Below are 23,199 nucleotides of genomic sequence, written 5' to 3' on the forward strand. Positions count from 1 at the left end.
AGATGTAATTCCGAGGTAGCTTCCTTCACACATATGTTCTGGTCTTGTCCTCTTCTCAAAAAAAATATTGGAAGGGTATTTTGAGATATTATCTCAGTAGTTCTGTGTATTGATTTACAACCACATCCTATTACCGCAAATTTTGGAGGACCGGTGATAGACTATAGTCATTTATCCTCGTCAGCTTGTCGTCTAATTGCATTTGTTACATTAATAACCATCAGATCTACTTTACTTAAATGGAAAGATTCCAATCTCCCTACTACATTTGAATGGTTTTCCCAAACCATAGCATGTCTAAACTTGGAAAAAATTAGGAGTGGTACTGTGGTTCCTTCGGTTGAATCTGAAGAGACTTTGAGGCCATTTATTCAATTTTTCATATGATGTAAGTTGACCCTTTCCGAATCTTGTGTAATAAGTTTTTGTTCATGTTCAGAGGAGCAGAGTTAACTCCAAATAATTTCAGCCGTTGTAATATGACAGCCCAATTTTGTCTGTTTTTTTTTAGTTTAGTGTTTTTTTCTAGTGTACGGTTTTTTTCTCCTTATATGATATCTCTTTCATGGTTAGTTGCTATGAGATTGGGAGGTTAAACTATATTTGTCATTTGGAATCTGTGCTTTTACATGTTAACCGACATTAATGTAATCCCGATCTCTTTGTATCATTATATTATTGCTATGCCTATTAAATTTGAAACTTAATAAAAAGATTGAAAAAGAAAAGGAAACTGGCTGCTACCAAGTGGACCAATCACAGTTCTTGCAGTCTGCGTCGCTGCGATGCGTAGTTGCATTTTTAGGAATGTGCGCGTTAGGCTACGGCATACTGTACAGCCCAGGGTGCAGCGTCGGGTACGCGGCTACGTAGAGCCTACGGCGTAGCCTCGACGGAGAAGAATAACTCAGGCTTCAATGTGTGGGAAGGGATTCACTTGGTCATCTCAACTACAGAGACACCAGCGACTTCACACTAGGTAGAGCAGTTTAATATACGGGGTGATAGCCACCCCCCCCCCCACCCCACACCTCCAGCCCGACCAAACTTAAGAAATCTCACTTGGGTGAATGCTGTGTGATGTGTCCCATGTTACAGATCAGTATATTACAAACGATACACAATATGCAATTAAACGATTGAGATCTATAATTCTTACTTTGCCTATAGGGTTAGTAAAGAAACTGAAAAAAAAGAAAAAGGGCCCGCTCTCTTCATTCACGTCTTCTCATCTCTCGCCAGCAAAAAACCGTGAAAATCTCTCTTCCAGACTCACAAGAAAGAATATTTCTGTCATTGCACAGCCCCACACTCGAAAGCCCTATTTCCTCTAGTCGTAACCTAAACATTGCTGCGACAGAGAAACCATTACCTCAGCAGCGAAACATTACAGAGGGGCCGTTACTTCAGCAGTGAAACCTTACAGCGTGTTACACTTACCACACACTGCCGGTTCACACTGGGAGAAAGTTTCAATAAGCTGCATGCTGAATATTTATCCATCAGTGTTGCTAAATGCAATTTCGAGAGTGCCTGTCGGTGCTGAACTGCAATTATTGCTGCTGCTCACCACACCCAGTTCTGCACCCTGGTCACTCGGCATGGGAGGAGTATCTTCTGCAGCATATTCACCTTTAATGGGCCTAGATCTGTGACAAATAAATCAGTTCTATATTAAACGCTGTCTCCGGTACTTAGTGAATTTATAACACACCTAGTGTACAGCAGAGAGTCAACTCAGGCCGGCTGGACCCTGCCAGTGATTCTGTTCCACAGCAGATCTTTCAAATCCTCCCCTGTTGTTCACCTCTCACTGTCCCTGTGAATGAGTTCCAAATAGTCACCACTCTGTGGGTGAAGAGGTTTCCCTTGAATTCTCTGCAGACCGAAGAAGTCGAGCTGAATGCAGTTCTGTCTGAGATGTTCTTCGCCCCTCAAATCTCTATGCATCACAAAGAGGAAGTAGGATTCTAAAGCTCAGGTGACAAAACCGTGGCTGATAAGAGAAACCAAAGAAAACATAAAAACCAAAGAGAGGGCAAAGAGCAAAAATCACTAGTATGTTGGAGGATTGGGAAGCTTTTAAAAACCAACAGAATGCAACTAAAATAATTAAGAAGGAAAAGATGGAACACTTAAGTGAGCTAGCCGGTAATATTAAAGAGGATACCAAATGTTTCTTCAGGTAATTATAGTGTAAAAGAAAGGCGGAAATGGATATCGGACCACGGAAAAATGATGCTGGAGAGGTAGTAATGGGCTCGGGGTGTAAGGTGATGGCAGATGAACTGAATAAGTATTGTACATCACTCTTATCTCTCGAAGACCCCGGCAGGAATACGGAAGTACCAGATGTCAGTGGACTGAATGTGTGAAGTTACGTTACTCGGGAGAAGGTTCTTGGGAAACAGAGATGGTCTGAAGGTAAATAGGTTCCCTGTACCAGATGGTATACACCCCAGAGATCTGAAAGAGGTGGCTGAAGAGATGTGGAGGCATTAGCAATGATTTTTCGAGAATCGTTAAGGAAATAAAATCCTAAGTTTTTTTCTCCTTCACTACTTCCCCTCTCGCAGTTTCACCCATCACCAACCACTTCTTCTACCCTTTTCACCCCCACACTTCTTCCTCTGACGTCTCATCTTTTTTCTCCCCAGTCCTGACGAAGGGGCTCGGCCCGAAACGTCGACTGTTTACTATTTCCCATATATGCTGCCTGGCCTCCTAGGTTCCTCCAGCATTTTGTGTTTGTGTTGCTTGGATTCCCAGCATCCACAGAACGTTGCAGTTGATACAGATAAGAGACAGATAGTTTAGAGCAAAGCTGCAGTCAGCAAAATGACTTCGACAGGTTTGGAGAACGGGCAACGAAGTCGTGGATGAAATGTACGGAAATGTACAGTGTATGCAAATGTACGGTCATGTACAATTGTGGAAGGAATAAGGGCGTAGAGAAAAAATAAATAAATGGGAGAAAATTCAAAAATCAGAGGTGCATAAGTACTTGGGAATCCTTGAGCAGGAGTCCCTAAAGGTTTGCTTGCAGATTGTGTTGATGAAGGATGACAACTGTAATGTTAGCATATAAGAACAAGGATGTGACTCTGTATCTTTAAAACGCATTGGTCAGATTGCTCTTGGTGTATTGTGAACAGTTTACAACCTGCGAAAACAGATGTGCTCGTATTGGAGCGGGTCCGGAGCAGGTTCATGAGCAACGAAAGGGCTAACGTATGAGCAGCGTTAGACGGCTTTGACCCTGTACTCGCTGGTATAGAAGAAAGAGAGGGGATCTCATTGAAACCTATTAAATATTGAAAGGCCTCGACAGCGTGGCTCTGAAGAAGATGCACACTATACTGTGTGAGTCTGGGACCACAGGTCACAACCTCAATGTATCGGAAATCCACTGAGAGTAGAGATGAGGAGGATTTTCTTTAATCAGGGAGTGGTAAATCTTTAGAATTTATTGCCACGGACGGAGTAGAGGCCAAGTCATTGAGTGTATTTTAAGTGGATGTTGAAAGATTATGGGGAGAAGGCAGGAGAATGGGGTTGAGAGATAATCAATTGGACAGGAAGGAATGGCGGAGGAGACTCGATTGACTGACCAGCCCCTGTCTGATATCTCATGGCTCATGGTCTGAAGAAGAGGCCGGTGAGGTTGCATTAGGGTTAGGATTTTGTTAGGGTATCCACGTCTGGATTATTGTATTCAGTTATAGGAAAGAGGACGCTAAGCTGGAATAAGTGCAGAAAAGATTTACGAGAATGCTGCCGATACTCGAGGCACTGAGTTCTGGAGAGAGATCGGGCAGGTTGGGACTTCACACCTTGAAGTGCAGGAGATTGAGGTGACCTTATGCAGGTGTTCCAAACTATGAGTGTACAGAAATGGGGAATGTGCGCAGTTGAGTGAACTCGGCCTTTTCTCCTTGGAGCGACTGAGGATGAAATGTGACCTGATAGACGTGTATAAGATGATGAGAGACATTGATCGTGTGGATAGTCAGAGGCTTTTTCCCAGGGCTGAAATTGTTGCCACAAGAGGACACAGGTTTAAGTTGCTGGGGTGTAGGTATAAAGGAGATGTCAAGGGTAAGTTTTTTTACACAGAGAGTGGTGAGTGCGTGGAATGGGCTGCCGGCAACGATGGTGGAGGCGGCTACAATAGGGTCTTTTAAGAAACTACTGGATAGGTACATGGAGCTTAGAAAAATAGAGGGCTATGGGTAAGCCCAGTAATTTCTAAGGTCGGGACATGTTCCTCACAACTTTGTGGGCTGAAGGACCTGTATTGTGCTGTACGTTTTATATGTTTACTTTTCTTTTACCCCATTTTTGTGGATTCAACAACCAGAGGGCACCGGTTTAAGGTGAGAGAGGATTGATTTAATAGTGATCCCGGGGGACAATTATTAATCCACTCTCCTTTCCGGTTCATTGATTAACTAATACGATGAGTGCACTGTCAGGTTGGAGGAGCAACAAATCATTTTACATCCGGGTAATTTACAACCTGATGGCATGAACATCGATATCTTTAACAACTACCTCCACCTTTTCTTTTCATCAACCCACACGCCCGTCTCCTCCATTCTGTCTCCCCACTTCTCTCTTCTCCACTGCGGATCTTCTCCCTTTGGTTCCTCTTTTATTTCCTTTTGTCCCATGGTCCGCTCTCTTATCGTATCAGATTCCTTCTTTTCAGTCCTTTGCATTTTCCACCTACCACCTCACAGCGTCTCACTTCATCTCCCACCTCCCCCACCCACTCACCTTCACTTTTATCTGGCTTCACCTATCATCTACCAGCTTGGACTCTTTCCACTCCCCACACCATCTTATTCCGGCTTCTCCCCACTTCCAGTCCTGATGAAGGGTCTCGGCAGGAAATCTCTGTTTTGCTTTATCCCCCTCTATAGAAGCTACCTGACCTCCTGACTTCCTCCAACATTTTGTGTATGTTACTCTGCATCTCCAACATCTGCAGAATCTCATCGGGACAGAGTGCAGAATGCAGAGACTACATCGGGTCTCACTAATGTCGAGGAGGCCACACCTGCAAAACTGGAAACGATGGTTGACCCCAACAAGCACGATGTTGAAAAGTTGCCTCATATGGAAGGACTGTTTAGGACCCTGACTAGTGGTGAGGAGAGAGGTTAGGGGCATCTCTGGCACTTCATCCACTTGCAGTTGGCGTCCAGCCCCTACACCCATTCTTATCGTGGTGATTTACCACAATAACAGGACCCCCTGATTTGTGGACTCCATTGTCACCAGGTGGCGCTCTGGCGCAATAACGCTGAGAGACAGAAATGTGACGCTGAGCCTGCTGAAATGTTTCTTCAAGATTCAGGGTTGTTTAATTCCATTTCCAGCAGACACGTGTAAATGATGTCGAAATAATTATTACTCCGGTTCCAATGCAACACAGAAACACAACGGTAACAACATATATCCACGGCTTATATACTATGCACGGATTGATTGTATGTTCATAAAGTGACGCTCGGCATAGGATGCCTGCATATAAGATGACAGACAGGAAATGATAGAGGTGTTTGGTGTTGTGGAAGGGTGGGTTAGAGGGTAGAGATATTTATCAGCTTTACTGCTTGGGAAAAGGAGCTGTCCCAGAGGCTGGTAGTCCTGGTGAGGACGCTGCGTATCTACCCCCGATGGGAGTGAGACAAATAGTCCATTAGTGGGATGGGTGAAGGTAGATTGTGAAAATTAGATCGGTGCTTGATCTCAGGAGAGGGAATTTGGAAAATACCAATGCCTTTTAGAACAGCTTGGAATTGTGCAGCCGGCTGGTTGCGTAGGGGCATCAGTGGCGGGAGGTCCTGAGTTTGAATCCAGCCGTGGTGGATTACGGCGTACACAGTTTATTACACAGAGAGTGGTGAGTGCGTGCAATGGGCTGCCGGCAACGATGTTGGAGGCGGCTACAATAGGGTCTTTTAAGAAACTACTGGATAGGTACATGGAGCTTAGATAAATAGAGGGCTATGGGTAAGCCCAGTAATTTCTAAGGTCGGGACATGTTCCTCACAACTTTGTGGGCTGAAGGACCTGTATTGTGCTGTACGTTTTATATGTTTACTTTTCTTTTACACCATTTTTGTGGAATCAACAACCAGAGGGCACCGGTTTAAGGTGAGAGAGGATTGATTTAATAGAGATCCCGGGGGACAATTATTAATCCACTCTCCCTTCGGGTTCATTGTTTAACTAATACGATGCGTGCACTGTCAGGTTGGAGGAGCAACAACTCATATTACATCCGGGTAGTTTACAACCTGATGGCATGAACATCGATATCTTTAACAACTACCTCCACCTTTTCTTTTCATCAACCCACACGCCCGTCTCCTCCATTCTGTCTCCCCACTTCTCTCTTCTCCATTGCGGATCTTCTCCCTCTGGTTCCTCTTTTATTTCCTTTTGTCCCATGGTCCGCTCTCTTATCGTATCAGATTCCTTCTTTTCAGTCCTTTGCATTTTCCACCTACCACCTCACAGCGTCTCACTTCATCTCCCACCTCGCCCACCCACTCACCTTCACTCTTATCTGGCTTCACCTATCAGCTACCAGCTTGGACTCTTTCCACACCCCACACCATCTTATTCCGGCTCCTCCCCACTTCCAGTCCTGATGAAGGGTCTCGGCAGGAAATCTCTGTTTGGCTTTATCCCCTCTACAGAAGCTACCAGACCTCCTGACTTCCTCCAACATTTTGTGTATGTTACTCTGCATCTCCAACATCTGCAGAATCGCACCGGGACAGAGAGCAGAATGCAGAGACTACATCGGGTCTCACTAATGTCGAGGAGGCCACACCTGCAAAACTGGAAACGATGGTTGACCCCAACAAGCACGATGTTGAAAAGTTGCCTCATAATAGAAGGACAGTTTGGGACCCTCACTAGTGGTGAGGAGAGAGGTTAGGGGCATCTCTGGCACTTCATCCACGTGCAGTTGGCGTCCAGCCCCTACACCCATTCTTATCGTGGTGATTTACCACAATAACAGGACCCCCTGATTTGTGGACTCCATTGTCACCAGGTGGCGCTCTGCCGTAATAACGCTGAGAGACAGAAATGTGACGCTGAGCCTGCTGAAATGTTTCTTCAAGATTCAGGGTTGTTTAATTCCATTTCCAGCAGACACGTGTAAATGAGGTCGAAATAATTATTACTCCGGCTCCAATGCAACACAGAAACACAACAGTAACAACATATATCCACGGCTTATATACTATGCACGGATTGATTGTATGTTCATAAAGTGACGCTCGGCATAGGATGCCTGCATATAAGATGACAGACAGGAAATGATAGAGGTGTTTGGTGTTGTGGAAGGGTGGGTTAGTGGGTAGAGATATTTATCAGCTTTACTGCTTGGGAAAAGTAGCTGTCCCAGAGGCTGGTAGTCCTGGTGAGGACGCTGTGTATCTACCCCCGATGGGAGTGAGACAAATAGTCCATGAGTGTGATGGGTGAAGGTAGATTGTGAAAATTAGGTTGGTGCTTGATCTCAGGAGAGGGAATTTGGAAAATACCAATGAGATGCCTTTTAGAACAGCTTGGAATTGTGCAGCCGGCTGGTGGCGTAGTGGCATCAGTGGCGGGAGGTCCTGAGTTTGAATCCAGCCGGCACCCTTGCATGCTCTCCATCTGTGCTGGGTTAAGAGCTGGTGATCTCTTAATAAAAAAATCTCACCCGGCAGAAGGCAAATACAACAATGGCAAGCCATTGCTGTAACTAACCTCACACACGATTTCCCAATACGTCAGAGGAAATCGCCCGCTAAATTGAATGTTCCGGATGTGACCTACCTTCCCTTTGCAATTGTGCCCACTAGAGAAAAGTTAATTCGGGAATGAACCAGATTTGATTGGGGAGCTTTTGGTAAAGGGAGCATGTGGATACATTGATAATAACATGACTGAATTCACCCTTCACTTTGAGAGGGGAAAGGTAAAACAAGATGCATCATTATTAGTGGAGTGAGGGGAACTATGGAGGCACTGGAGAAGAGCTTACCAAAGTTGATTGGAAGGGGACACTGGCAGGGATGATGGCAGAATTGCATTGGCTGGAGTTACTCCACTTGACAGCCTCAGGGTTGAAGAGAAACACATCATATTCCACCTGCACAGCTCCAACCTGAAGGCATGAATATCAATTTCTCCTTCCAGTAAAAAAAATCACAGCCCATTGCCTTTCCTTCTACTTACTCCCGAGTAATGTAACTTTACACATTCTGACCACTGACATTTGGGACTTCCATATTCCTGCCAGTGCCTTCCACAGATAAGAGTGAGTACAATACTTATTCAGTTCATCAGCCATCACCTTTCACCCTCACCCCATTATTCCCTCTCCAGCATCATTCTCCAGTGGTTTGGTATCCATTTCTGTCTCTCTTTTACACAATATGTACCTGAAATTAAAAATGGTATCCTCTTTAATATTACTGGCTAGCTCATCTATGTATTCCATCTTTTCCTTCTTAATGGTTTTGGTTGCATTCTGTTCATTTTTAAAACTTCCCAATTCTCTAACTGCCTAGTAATTTTTGTTCTGTGCCCCCTTTGGTCTTTATGTTGTCTTTGGTTTCTCTTAGCAGCTACGGTTTTGTCACCTTACCTTTAGAATACTACTTCCTCTTTGTGATGTGTATATCCCGTCACTTCCAGATTGCTTCCAGAAATTCCAGCCATTGCTGCTCTGTTTTCATCCCTGCCCGTGTTCTTTCCAAATCAATTTTGACCAATTTTTCTCTCAGGCCTCTATAATTCTCTTTTTATTCATATCTGACTTTAGTTTCTCCTTCTCTAATGTCGGGGTGAATTTGATCATATTAAGATCACTTGTCCCGAAGGTTTCCTTGAACTCAAGTGACCTAATTAATTCCGGTTCATTACAGCACCCAATCCAGAATAGCTGATCCCCAAGTGGGCTCAACCACGAGCTGCTCTAAAAATGCATCTTGTAGGCATTCTAGGAATTCCTCCTCTTGAGACCAACACCGTCCTGATTTTCCTAATCACCTGCATGACAATCCCCCATGACTACTGTAACATTGCCCTTTTGGCACACATTTTCTATCTCTCATTGAAATTTGTGGACCACATACTTACTACTGTTTTGGGGTCACTATACAATTCCCATCAGGGTCTATTTGTACATTTGCTATTCCTTAATACTACCCACAGATTCTACACCGCCCAACCCTATGCCACCTCTTATTTAATGATTTTATTTAATATTTCACCAACAGAGCCACACAACCCCACGACCGGCTTGTAACAGGAGGACCTGCAGATGCAAGAAATCGAGAGAAATTCACACGAAGTGCTGGAGAAGCTCAGCAGGTCAGGCAGCATCTATGGATGGGAAACAACATTTCCGGCCATGACCCTTCACCGGGACTTGTGATAACCACGTATCTGGAAAATCAACAAGCAAAAACAACAGAAAGTAGTGCAATATTGGGAAAACCTTTGACAAAATTTATTTCAAGGCTTTAAAAAACTGCCGAACAGAGCTCAATAGTTAACAATTACAACAAAGGCAATAAACACTTCCATCAATACCGACATTGACTTTTTTTAATGAAAATATCTTAGTCCCATTTCGATCAGTAAAATTTACAAAGATAAGTAAGAACTGAAATGACAAGTTTAGAAAAGACTATTTACACTCAAACCCACTGAGATTAACACTACCTTGGACAGAAGGAGGAAGAGGAATAACAGACATGAGAAAATGAATCACATAAGACCATAACACAAAGGAGCAGAATCGGCCATTTGGCCCATCGAGTCTGCCCCACCATTTCATCATGAGCCGATCCAATCTGCCCTTTAGTCCCATTCCCCCGCCTTCTCACCATAACCTTTGATGTCCTGACTACTCAGATACCTATCAATCTCTGCCTTAAACACACCCAATGACTTGGCCTCCACTGTTACCCATGGCAACAAATTTTTCAGATTCACCACCCTCTGACTCAAAAAAATTCTTCGCATCTCTGTTCTGAATGGGCGCCCTGCAAACCTTACGTCATGCCCTCTTGTACTAGACTCCCCCAGTCACTCTTGAAATTGCATTCAGCAACGGGGATGGACAAATATCCAGCCTACAGCTTATTGAAACTTTCTCCCCAATGTGAACCCGGTCGTGTGTTACAAGGTTAGATTACTGAGTGAATCCCTTCCCATATTCACAGCAGGTGAATGGCCTCTCCCCAGTGGAACACAATGATGCAGCCTTGGTGGAGACGGTTGAGAGAATCTCTTCCCAAAGTCTGAGCGGACGATCGGCCTCTAAGTGGTGTGAATTCCCTGGTGTTTTAATAGATGAGATGATCGGGTGAATGCCTTCCCACATTCACAGGTCTATGGCTTCTCCCCAGTGGAACTCACTGGTGTGCCAGCAGATCAGATGACTGAGTGAATCACTTCTCACAATCTGAGCGGGTGAAATCCCTCTCTGCTGTGTGAACTGACTGGTGAGTCACTAGGTGAGATGATTTGGTGAATCCCTTTCCACAGTCTGAGTAGGTGAACAGCCTCTCCCCAGTGTGAACTCGCTGGTGACTCTGTAGGTTGAATGATTGAGTGAATCCATTCCCACAGTCTGAGCAGGTGAACAGCTTCTCCCCAGTGTGAACTTGCTGGTGTCTCTGTAGGTTAGATGACTGAGTGAATCTCTTCCCACAGACTGAACAGGTGAAGTCCCTCACTGCAGTGTGAACTGACTGGTGAGTCAGTAGGTGAGATGATATGGTGAATCTCTTCCCACAGTCTGAGCCACACAACCCCATCAGTTCCATTATCCAGATCACTGACAAATCATGTGAGAAGTAGCAGACCGTATACTGACCCCTGAAGACCACAAGTCACTGCTGGCCAACCAGAAAAGGCCCCCTTTATTCCCACTTGCTGCCTCTTGGCTGCCAGCCTTCCTCTATCCATGCCAGTATTACTTCTGATTTTGTCCTGTTAAGCAGTTTCATGTGTGACACCTTATCAGATGCCTTCTGAAAATCCAAGTAAATGATATCCACCGCCTCTCATTTGTCCATCCTGCTTATGACTTCCTCGAAGATCTGTAACAGACTTGTCAGGCAAGATTTCCCTGTACAGAACCTATGCTGGCTTTGACTTATTATATCATTAGTCTCCTAGTACCACAAAACCTCATCTGCTATCAAGTGATTCTTAACGTGTCATGACCAATGCATCTGTTATCTCTCCAGCAACCTCTCTCAGGACTCTGGGATGTAGTCCATCTGGTCCAGGTGACTTATCCACTTTAAGAACCTGAATTGGCCTAGAACGTTTTCCTTTGTAATAGCAATGGCACTCACTCCTGCTCCCTGACACTCACGGATCTCTGGCACACTGGTGGTGTCTTCCACAGACAAGACGGATGCAAAGTACCTATCAAGTTCATCTACCTTCTCTTCCCCATTTGTACCCCATGAGTATCATTTTCCAGTGGTCCAATATCAACTCTCGCCTCCCTTTCGTATATTTTATAACTGGTTTATATTATTGTATAGTTTGCTGTCTTATTTCACCTTTCCCCTTATAGCTTTTATTTTAAAATTGCCTGTTGTTGGATGTTAAAAGCTACCCAATTATCCAACCTACTACTCACTTTTGCTACCTTATATGCTTTTATACAGTCCTTAACTTCCTTTGTCAGCCACGACAGCCTAGCCCCGCTGTTTGAGAACTACGTCTGTGGGACATATCTATCCTGCACATTATGAACTATTCCCAGAAACGTCAGCCATTTCTGCTCTGGCGTCATCTCCACCAGCATCCTCCAATCCACCCGGGGAATCACCTCTCTCACGCCTCTGTAATTCCCTTCCATTCCATTGCGATACTATGCATGTGACCTGTGCTTCTCCCTCACAAATTGCAGTAGGAATTCAATCATATTATGATCACTGCTTTCTAATGGCTCCTTTACATTAACCTCCCTAATAAGATCTGGGTTATTACACAACACCCAATCTAAGATAGCAGTTCCCCGAGTAGGCTCAACCATCAGCTGCTCTAAAAAGCCATTTTGTTTGCATTCAATACATCCCCTCTTTTGCGATCTCACACCTATCTGACTTTCCCAATCCTCCTGCAGATTGAAGTCACCCACTACAGTTGTGTCATTAAATTTATTACATAAATGCCAAACATTCAGCAGTACCTGGGGCAGAAGTACTGCCTTTACCAAGGAGAGAAGGTGTTTTTGAAGCTGAAAGGCCTGAAGGTAGATAAGACACCGCAGAGTTCAGAAAGAGGTAGCTGAAGAGATTGTGAAGGCATTAGAGTCATAAAACACTACAACACGGGAAAATGCCATTCGGCCAGTCTAGTCCATGCTAAAGCATTCATCTTCCGAGTTCCAACAACTTCCACCTGGACCATAGCCCTCCATATGCTTCTCATCCAGTGACCTAAACAAACTTCTCTTAAAGATTACAATCGTCCCTGCCACTTGCTCTGGCAGCTCGGTGCACACTCTCCCCGCCTCTGAATGAAGAAGTTCCCCCTTAGTTTTCTCTTCAAGTGATGAGTAATGATCTATCAGAAATCACTAGATTTTGGAACGGTTCTGGTGGACCAGAAATTTGCAAATGTCACTCCACTCTTTAAGAAGAGAGAGGGCAGAAGAAAGAAAATTATTGGACAGTTAGTCTGACCGTAGTGGTCAGGAAGATGGTAGAGTGTACTAAGAGTGTGTTTTTTGGGTGCTGTAATTGGGGAACCATGATGAAGTAGGCCAAAGTCAGCCGGATTCTTTCGAGGAAATCTTGACTGACAAATCTCTTGGAATACTTTGCGGAAATAACAGGCAAGATAGATAAAGCAGAGGCAGTGTATGTTGTTTGCTCGGATTTTCAGATCATCTTCAACAAGGTACCCCATGCAAGGCTTATTGAGAAAGTAAGGAGGCATGGGATCCAAGTGCACATTGGTTTGTGCATCCAGAACTGGCTTGCTCACAGAAGACAAAGAGTGGTTGTAGACTGGTCATATTCTGCATGGAGGTCGGTGACCAGTGGTCTGCCTCAGGGATCTGTTCTGGGACCCCTACCCTTAGTGACTTTTATAAATGACCTGGATGAGGAAGTGGAGGTACGGGTTAGTAAATTTGCTGATGACACAAAGGTTGGGTTAGGTTGCAGGGGGATATTGATAGTCTGCAAACCTGGGCTGAGAAGTGGCAAATGGAGTTCAACCCAAAGAAGTGTGATGTGGTTCATTTGCTTCGGTCAAATATGATAGAATATAGTATTAATGGTAAGCCTCTTGGCAGTGTGGAGGAACAGAGGGATCTTGGGGACGGAGTCCATAGGACACTCAAAGCTGCTATGTAGGTTGACTCTGTGGTTAAGAAGCCATACTGTGCATTGGCCTTAATCAATCCCAGGCTTGAGTTTAAAAGCCGAGATGTAATGTTGCAGCTATATAGGACTTTGGTCAGACCCCACTTGGAGTACTGTGCTCAGTTCTGGTCGCCAAACTACAGGAAGGATGTGGAAGCCATAGAAAGGGTGCTGAGGAGATTTACGAGGATGTTGTTTGGATTGGGGAGCATGCCTTTTGAGAATAGTTTGAGTGAACTCAGTCTTTTCTCCTTGGAGTGATGGAGGATGAGAGGTGACCTGATAGAGGTGTTCAAGAACATGAGAGACATTGATCGTGTGGATAGTTCGAGGCTTTTTCCCAGGGCTGAAATTGCTAGCACGAAAGGACATAGTTTGAAGATGCTTGGAAGTAGGTACAGAGGAGATGTCAGGGGTAAGTTTTTTACACAGAGAGTGGTGAGTGCTTGGAATGGGCTGCCGGCAATGGTGGTGGAGGCGGATACGACAGGGTCTTTTAAGAGACTCCTGGATAGGTACACGGAGCTGAGAAAAATAGAGAACTGTAGGTAACCCTTGGCATTTCTAGAGCAAGGACATGTTCGGCATCGCTTTGTGAGCCAAAGGGCCTGTAACATGCTGCAGGTTTTCTATGTTTCTAAGGTGCTGCACGTGAGGCTGGTGAACAGGATCACAGCTCATGGAATTACAGGAAAGAAACTTGTACTGACAAGGGAGAAAGAGTCAGAATAATGTGGGCAATTCTGTTTTGCTGTCGGTAACTAATGCTGTTCTGCAGGGGTCAGTATTGAGACCGCATCGTTTCATGTTAAATCTGAATGATATGGATGATGGAATTGATACCTTGGTGACGAACATTGCAGTTGATACAAAGATAGGTACGGGACAGGTAGTTTAGAGCAAAGCGGGAGTCTGCAGAAGGACTTCGATAGGTCTGGAGAATGTCAGCAAAGTAGAAGTTGAAATACAGTGTATGCAAGTCATGTACATTTGGTGGAAGTAACTGGGCGTAGAAAAAAAATAAATGGGAGAAATTTGAAAAAATTAGAGGTGCATAAGTGCTTGTGAGTCCTTGAGGAAGAGGCCCTAAAGGTTTGCTTGCAGATTGAGTTGATTAAGGATGACAACTGCAATGTTAGCAATATAAGAGCAAGGATGCGATACTATAGCTTTATAACGCATTGGGCAGATCACTGTTGGTGTATTGTGAGCAGATTCCGACCTGTACTTACGACTTATTATCTGAGCAAAAGATGTGTTCGTATTGGAGTGGGTCCGGAGAAGTTTCAAAGAATGATTCCAGGAAGACCAGGAGTGGATGACCTGGATGAGGAAGTACGTGGGAAGGGATTCACTCAGTCATCCAACCTACAGAAATTTATCAATATCCACTGCTGCTGATTTCCACACACAAATAAATCAAAAGGTATATGCCCAATCAAATCGAAAATTAATCGATCAATAGCCCCCAAACAACACGGCACAGCCGGACACATAACAGGGGACTTTACATCTCACAACACTGGATTCAGTAATGAAACCCGAGATTAATGTTGTTGTCCCTCTGAAATCATAAGAAACGCACATTAAGGTGCATTCAAATGCTAGCGCATCCCACAGGTGACGTCACACAGAACCCCCTCGTGCCTGACGTCACGCATGGGCTTCCCACACCGGGATCTGCCCTTACGTGCACAGCGTCTTACGTCATCCATGCGCTGCTGAGCTCGGGCTTTATCAGTTTAATAGCTGGGCTAATAATCACGTGACCAGCCCTCCCCCACCGCTGTCAACAGAGGATTCAGGGGCTGCGCTATTCCCATTGGTGCAAAGCGATGTCAATCACTTGTTACCACTAGTTGCAGAGGTGGACAAGTCCAGAGGGCGTTACCCCCGCTGATTTCGCCTCCCGCTCCAGCCTCAAACCCCACATCACATTGGAGTAAATGTCCGTTTTTTGATTTATTTCCATTTTCCTCCAAGGAAAGTTGGGGCGTTTGTGAAGCGTCTTCTGTGGCCGGAGTCTGATGTGTCGCCGAGAGGTAGGAGGAGACCGCTCGGCCCGTCAGTTTGATGCCAGTTCCCTGGGGAGGGAGAGGAGGGATTTTATTGAAAGGAAAACAATGGTGTGAGAGGGGGCGGACAGGATTTTTGTCCCGGTGGAAATCTGTGGAAATGTCTGAGCCCACGGTGGTGGTGAGTAGAGGGATTCACATTTGGGGGGGGAAAACCGGCAGACGGTTGACCTGCAAGTGGGGCCAGTGACAAGGGTGGGAGGTGAGTGGTTGGGGCAACACGGGGCTGCGGAAGATGGACATTTTTTGCACAGAGGATTAACAAAGTGGTTAGAGAGTATTTGTTATAGAGAGTGCAATGAAGTTTCAACAGACTGTTCCCTGAAATGGTTGGGTCATCATATGAAGAAAGATCAAATGTGATAACCCTTTCATTTGGAGAATCGAGGACTGAGAGGTGGACACATTGAAATGCACATCATTACCGGTTGAACCAGGGATCCCAGTCTCTGAAAAAGGGGGTGGATGCCTATATTTTATAATAAAACCCCTATTGTTTTACCTTTACCTCCTCTCCCAGTTTTATGCTTGCCCTGGTCCTTCACACCCCCTTACCTGCTTAAGATTCAGCCCATTAGAAACAGTCAGCAATTCATTCTTTTTGGCTTTTCCTAATGCCTTAGGGGTTGGCGCTTCCAGAAATTTATAAATGTCCATTGCTGCTGATTTCCACACAGAAATAAATCAAAAGGGATTTCCCCAATCAAATCGATCATTCTTCGATCAATAGCCCCCAAATTTGTTCATATCCCAGACGCAGGCCCCAAATTTGTTACGAACCATAGTGCTTTAGAAACAAGCCAGCAACAATAGACTACACCTGGAGTCTGGTTTTGACGTTAAATCTGTCTTTATTAGAATCTACTTGTAATATTGCAACTTAAACAAGATAAACAGAAGTTAACAGTGTTAAGTTTATAAATGTGTGTAAATGTAACTCCCAAACTATTGAGCTCGGGGGAAACAAGGCTTGCGGTCTTGAGATGGTAAAGTATGAAAGTTCAGTTCAACTACAGAATAGGCGATGAGAGAGAGAGATTTGTCATCCAGGGTAAATGGCGAGAGAAGGCAAATATGTAGAATTCCTCAGGTTCCACGATGGTAAAACGAGAGAACAGTCGCTGTAGATTTTATCTGTCATCATTCCAAATCCACATACAAATTATCACCGAAAGTGACTTGTCACAAGGTGTATCATCTTCAAGTGAACTACCACACCCAGCCAGGCAAGGGTTAACATATAAGTGGTCTCCACAGGATACCCCGAATCAGATCCACTCCTATGGATCAAACAAGGTGACAACCACGCATTCGATGTACATGGATCGATTATTAACCCACCCTTGTGGGCATAGGAAACTTCTAAACAGTGACCCTTGGCCACTAGTTCCCCGGTTTCGATTCTTCCATTTTCCCTCCTTTGTTTCTGTCTGACTCTGAGTGTCTTTGTCCTTGGTTAAAACTAAACAAGCTGCAAGTCAGACTGATTTGACTTCCTAATCTCTCTCTCTCTTAAAATGACAGTCCACGGCAAACAAAACCTAGAGATTCATAACAACAGCCAGTCCCCACTTTGAACTGACTGGTGTGCCAGGAGGTTTGATGACTGAGTGAAACTCTTCCCACAGTCTAAGCAGGTGAATGGCTTCACCCCAGTGTGAACTCTCTGATGTACCTTCAGTACAGATGAGCTAGTGAATCCCTTCCCGCACTATGAGCAGGTGACTGGCCTCTCCCCAGTGTGAATTCGCTGGTGGACCAGTAGGTTGGACGACTGAGTGAATCCCTTCCCACAGACTGAGCAGGTGAATGGCCTCTCCCCAGTGTGAACTCGCTGGTGGACCAGTAGGTTGGATGACTGAGTGAATCCCTTCCCACAGACTGAGCAGGTGTATGGCTTCTCACCAGTGTGAAATTGCTGGTGTGCCAGTAGTTGGGATGACCGAGTGAAACTCTTCCCACAGTCTGAGCAGGTGAACGGCTTCTCCCCAGTGTGAACTCGCTGATGATTCTGTAGGTGGGATGACTGAGTGAATCCCTTCCCACAGACTGAGCAGGTGAATGGCCTCTCCCCAGAGTGAACTCTCTGATGACTCTGTAGGTTGGATGGATCAGTGAATCCCTTCCCACAGACTGAGCAGGTGAACGGCCTCTCCCCAGTGTGAACTCTCTGATGACTCTGTAGTTTGGATGACTGAGTGAATCCCTTCCCACATTCTGAGCAGGTGAACGGCTTCTCCCCACTGTGAACTCGCTGATGACTCTGTAGGTTGGATGACAGAGTGAACCTCTTCCCACAGACTGAGCAGCTGAACGGCTTCTCCCCAGTGTGAACTCTCTGATGACTCTGTAGGTTGGATGACTGAGTGAATCCCTTCCCACAGACTGAGCAGGTGAATGGCTTTTCCCCAGTGTGAACTCTCTGATGACTCTGTAGGTTGGATGACTGAGTGAATCCCTTCCCACAGACTGAGCAGGTGAATGGCTTTTCCCCAGTGTGAACTCTCTGATGACTCTGTAAGTTGGATGACTGAGAGAATCCCTTCCCACAGTCTGAGCAGGTGAACGGCTTCTCACCAGTGTGAACTGACTGGTGTACCAGTAGTTGGGATGACCGAGTGAATCCCTTCCCACAGTCTGAGCAGGTGAACGGCTTCTCCCCAGTGTGAACTCTCTGATGACTCCGTAGGTTGGATGACAGAGAGAATCCCTTCCCACAGACTGAGCAGGTGAATGGCTTCTCCCCAGTATGAACTCTCTGATGACTCCGTAGGTTGGATGACAGAGTGATTCCCTTCCCACAGACTGAGCAGGTGAATGGTTTTTCCCCAGTGTGAACTCTCTGATGACTCTGTAGGTTGGATGACTGAGTGAATCCCTTCCCACATTCTGAGCAGGAGTATGGCTTCTCCCCAGTGTGAACTCGCTGATGTACCAGTAGGTTGGATGACTGACTGAATCCCTTCCCACAGTCTAAGCAGGTGAACGACTTCTCCCCAGTGTGAACTGACTGGTGTACCAGTAGTTGGGATGACCGAGTGAAACTCTTCCCACAGTCAGAGCAGGTGAAAGGCTTCTCCCCAGTGTGAACTCGCTGATGACTCCGTAGGTTGGATGACCGAGTGAATCCCTTCCCACAGACTGAGCAGGTGAACGGCTTCTCCCCAGTGTGAACTCGCTGATGTCTCTGTAGGTTGGATGACGCAGTGATTCCCTTCCTGCAGACTGTGCAGGTGAATGGCTGCCCCCTGGTGTGAACACGCCGGTGTGCCATTAGGTCAGATGACCGAGAGAATCGCTTCCCCGAAATTCAGCAGATGACCAGCCTCTGCCCAGTGTGAACTGACTGGTGTGTCCACAGGTGGGATGCCCGACTGAACCCCTTCTCACACACAGAACAGATGAATGGCCTTGCCCAGTGTGAACTTGCTGATGTACCTTCAGTTGAAATGACCGAGTGAATCCATTCCTGAGCAGGTGAAAGGCCTTTCTCCTGTGTAAAATGACGGGCTTGCTAGTTGGTCAGATGACCGAGTGAATCCCTCCCCACAGTCTGAGCAGGAAGGATGGTAGATTGAATCCATTGCTCCACTTCTTAAATATCTAGACAGAGACAACAAAACTGTTGTGCCGTGTTTGAGATTCCTGGAGACAAATTCCTTCCCGCTTTTAACCTGTAAAAGATTTACAAATCCATCAATGGGTGTAGGACAACATTTCAGATGAGATTACTTGAGTTGCCAAGGTTTGATCTAGTATCACACTGTTACAGTGAGGTTAAACCCAATTTGGAAGATAAATCATCTCCTGACTGGGCGGAGTGCTGGTATCTGGAATGACCATCAATTCCCATATGCGTTTCAAGTTCCAACTCCTTAAAGTGCAGGGTTACAAGCTGCAGCTGGATGCACTTCTTGTAAGTGAGGGCATCAGGGACATTACAGGTCTCCCCATCTTCCCTCCAATACCCCCTCTATCTTGTAATAACCAGTGTGTACATAAATCTTGCACTGTGCATTTTTTTTAATCCAGTGACAAGATGTGCACAGTGAATTTTTTATAGAGAGGTATTCATTTTCACAGCTAGCAAATCACGGTCAATAGGAACTTTGTTCTCCTCTGGGTTCGATCCAGTTCATCTGCACTCTCACACAACCTATGTAGCAGGCCTGTAATGGGTAATGAAGAATTTTCTGACTAAAGTTTTGGCATATTGTCCATATGTGGTTTGCTTGCAAATTTATGCTTTAAAAAGTCAGATTTCCAAATATCACTCCACTTCTTCCCACTTGCAAATTCTCCAGCAACTTTTGCAACACCAGAATACATACAAGTATCACCAGTTTCTATATTCTACATAAATATTTCCCCAAGCCCTCCCCCACCCCCCCAATGACTGAGAGTGGTGAACTCAGTTTCTATATTCCCCTGAAGCATCCCCTAATTCTCCAGCAACGTTTACATCGCCACAATACACACATCAGACAAAGACTGACAGTGGTGAACTCAGTGAATGCAATGCCAATGAATATGAAGGGAAGGGCAGTAGTCTGTCTCATTGGAGTCTGGCACATTTGTGATGTGAAAGCTACTTGCTGCCCAGGGCAAAGGTGCTTGATATCATTAAGTACCCAGAGAGAATGGGACAAAACACATTATCACCAGTAGAAAAGTCCAGAAAAAGAGGTAGAACAGGCAACAGACACAAAATGCTGGAGGAACTCAGCAGGCCAGGCAGCATATATGGAAAAGAGTACTAATGCTGAATTCCTCCAGCATTTTGTGAGTGTAGATTGGATTTCCAGCATCTGCAGATTTTCTTGTTAGTGATTGGAGGTAGAACAAAGGTGATTTTCTCAACTGGTGATGTAAAAGATTTTGTTCCCTTTCTCTGAGTTCCTAATCCTTGCATTTAGATAGCTGGAGCTCAGCTCTGTCTGAGAGATCCATCGGTTCCCATTCCCTCAGCAGCCGGAAGCTCCCCGGGGCCCGTGTACGGATCGTGGGGCTGAGAGAGAGGGGGAAGAGGGCAGGACTGTCCCGGGATTGTGGGTCACAGTGACCGGATTTCACAGGAATTGTCGCGAAGTCAGTGTTTAATATAAAAACACGGAGAATCGCTCTTACCTGCACCCGAGATTTTCAAGGCCTTCTGTGTACTGCGCGCATGCGTGATACTCGGGGACGTCCTCAGCCTGACGCGTGTGCATTTCATTGGCGCTTCAGCCCCAGCGAAATTCTTAACGCATGGCCCTTTGGGTAATCATGGTGCCATTAACCATTTCTGCAAGCAGCGGTTCAATGTCCATATCTCATTTTTTTTATAGTGTGTATGGAAAAAATCTGCAGCTGTTTTAACGCAGAAAGTAGCTCACATAAACAATATACTCAATATCAACGTGTATCTAACGCCAAAGTAAAATGCAGTTATAAAACACAGGAGATTCTGCAGTTGCTGGAAATACAGAGACGCACACACACAAAATGCTGGAGGAACTCTGCAATTCAGAGAGCAACTAAGCAGCGGAGTACACAGGCTAAGCATGCTGAAGGGGCTCGGCCTAAACGTTGTCTTTTTATTCCTCTCCACATTTGCTGCCTGAAATTAACCACCTTTTTTTTCAGCCAACCAGTTTCCAAATATTTCTGATCTTTCTTTTGTAGCCACATCCTGCTGGTCTGATTCTTCCTCCTCCTCGTAAACTACAGACCCCATCTCTCTCTGGAGCCCCAAAGCGCTGACTCAGGCTGGCAACACTTTGGTTTCTGACTGTGCACCATCGAAGACGAGAGAGAGAGAGAGAGAGAGAGAGAGAGAGACACAAGGTCGCACACAGATTAGTGTGTAAACTTAAAGCACACAGTATTGGGGGTATGGTATTGATGTGGATAGAGAATTGGTTGGCAGACAGGAAGCAAAGAGTGGGAATAACCAGGACCTTTTCAGAATGGCAGGCAGTGACTAGTGGGGTACTGCAAGGCTCAGTGCTGGGACCCCAGTTCTTTACAATATATATTAATGATTTAGATGAGGCAATTAAATGCATCATCTCCAAGTTTGTGGATGACACGAAGCTGGGTGGTGGTGTTAGCTGTGAAGATGCTAAGAGGATGCAGGGTGACTTGGATAGGTTAGGTGAGAGGGCAAATTCATGGCAGATGCAATTTAATGTGGATAAATATAAGGTTATCCATTTTGGTTGCAAGAACAGGAAAACAGATTATTATCTGAATGGTGGCCAATTAGGAAAAGGGGAGGTGCAACGAGACCTGGGTGTCATTGTACACCAGTCATTGAAGGGAGGCATGCAGGTACAGCAGGCGGTGAAAAAGGTGAAAGGTATGCTGGCATTCAAAGCAAAAGGATTTGAGTACAGGAGCAGGGAGGTTCTACTGCAATTGTACAAGGCCTTGGTGAGACCGCACCTAGAGTATTATGTGCAGTTTTGGTCCCCTAATCTGAGGAAAGGCATTCTTGCCACAGAGGGAGTACAAAGAAGGATCACCAGATTGATTCCTGGGATGGCAGGACTTTCATATGAAGAAAGACTGGATCGACGAGGCTTATACTCACTGGAATTTAGAAGATTGATGGAGGATCTTATTGAAACGTATAAAATTCTAAAGGGATTGGACAGGATAGATGCAGGAAGATTGTTTCTGATGTTGTAGAAGTCCAGAACGAGGGGTCACAGTTTAAGGATAAAGGGGAAGACTTTTAGGACCGAGATGAGGAGAAACTTCTTCACACAGAGAGTGGTGAATCTGTGGAATTCTCTGCCACAGGAAACAGTTGCGGCCAGTTCATTGGCTATATTTAAGAGGGAGTTAGATGTGGCTAAAGTGATCGGGGGTATGGAGAGAAAGCAGGTACAGGGTTCTGAGTTGGATGATCAGCTATGATCATACTGAATGGTGGTGCAGGCTCGAAGGTCCGAATGGCCTACTCCTGCACTTATTTTCTATGTTTCTATCCACTGTCAACCCTTTAAATATCATTAGATATCAATCTTAGCTAATTCACATCTCATATCTTCAAAGTTGCCCTTCTTTAAGTTCAGAACATTTGGTTCTGAATTAACTATGTCACTCTCCATCTTAATGAAGAATTCCAACATATTATGGTCACTCTTACACAAGGGACCTCACATGACAAGATTGCTAATTAACCCTTCCTCATTGCTCAATACCCAGTCTAGAATGGCCTGCTCTCTAGTTGGTTCCTCGACATGTTGGTTCAGAAAACCATCCCGCACACATTCTCAGAAATCCTCTTCCTCAGCACCCTTACCAATTTGGTTCACTCAATCTATATGTAGATTGAAGTCACCCATTATAACTGCTGTTCCTTTTTCGCACGCATTTCTAATTTCCTGTTTAATGCCATCCCCAACTTCACTACTACTGTTAGGTGGCCTGTACACAAATCCCACCAGCGTTTTATGCCCCTTAGTGTTACGCAGCTCTACTCATATTGATTCCACATCCTCCAGGCTGATGTCCTTCCTTTCTATTGCGTTAATCTCTTCTCTAACCAGCAACGCCATCCCACCTCCTTTTCTTTCCTGGCTATCCCTCCTGAATATTGAACATCGCTGGATATTGAGCTCCTATCCTTGGTCACCCTGGAGCCATGTCTCTGTGATTCCAACTATATCATATTCATTAATAACTATCTGCACATTCAATTCATCCACCTTATT

At 45.2% G+C, this 23,199-nt stretch overlaps 2 protein-coding genes and 1 long non-coding RNA gene across 3 annotated transcripts in view; 2 read left to right on the forward strand and 1 right to left on the reverse strand.

The window, feature by feature from the left end:
* Nucleotides 1-9,613, forward strand: part of LOC140720620 (uncharacterized) — a 36,146-nt gene extending 26,533 nt beyond the window's left edge. Inside the window, exon 4 of the long non-coding RNA XR_012097228.1 lies at nt 9,297-9,613. This is a non-coding gene — a long non-coding RNA (uncharacterized lncRNA). The remainder of the gene's footprint in view (nt 1-9,296) is intronic.
* The window catches only part of LOC140720570 (NACHT, LRR and PYD domains-containing protein 3-like), a 395,705-nt gene that overhangs the window by 140,961 nt on the left and 231,545 nt on the right, over nt 1-23,199 (forward strand). The gene's annotated exons all lie outside the window — the stretch shown is intronic.
* On the reverse strand, nt 16,321-19,371 carry LOC140720591 (uncharacterized). Its single transcript, XM_073035424.1, has one exon. It carries the CDS (start codon nt 18,768-18,770, stop codon nt 17,208-17,210), a length of 1,563 nt encoding a protein of 520 aa, XP_072891525.1. The 5' UTR covers nt 18,771-19,371; the 3' UTR covers nt 16,321-17,207.

Source organism: Hemitrygon akajei, unplaced genomic scaffold (genome assembly GCF_048418815.1).
Source record: "Hemitrygon akajei unplaced genomic scaffold, sHemAka1.3 Scf000045, whole genome shotgun sequence".
Taxonomy (NCBI): Eukaryota; Metazoa; Chordata; class Chondrichthyes; order Myliobatiformes; family Dasyatidae; genus Hemitrygon; species Hemitrygon akajei.

What these genes read in the sequence shown, in the direction of transcription:
- LOC140720591 (XM_073035424.1), bottom strand. Translation starts at nt 18,770, where the DNA reads ATGGCACACCGGCGTGTTCACACCAGGGGGCAGCCATTCACCTGCACA.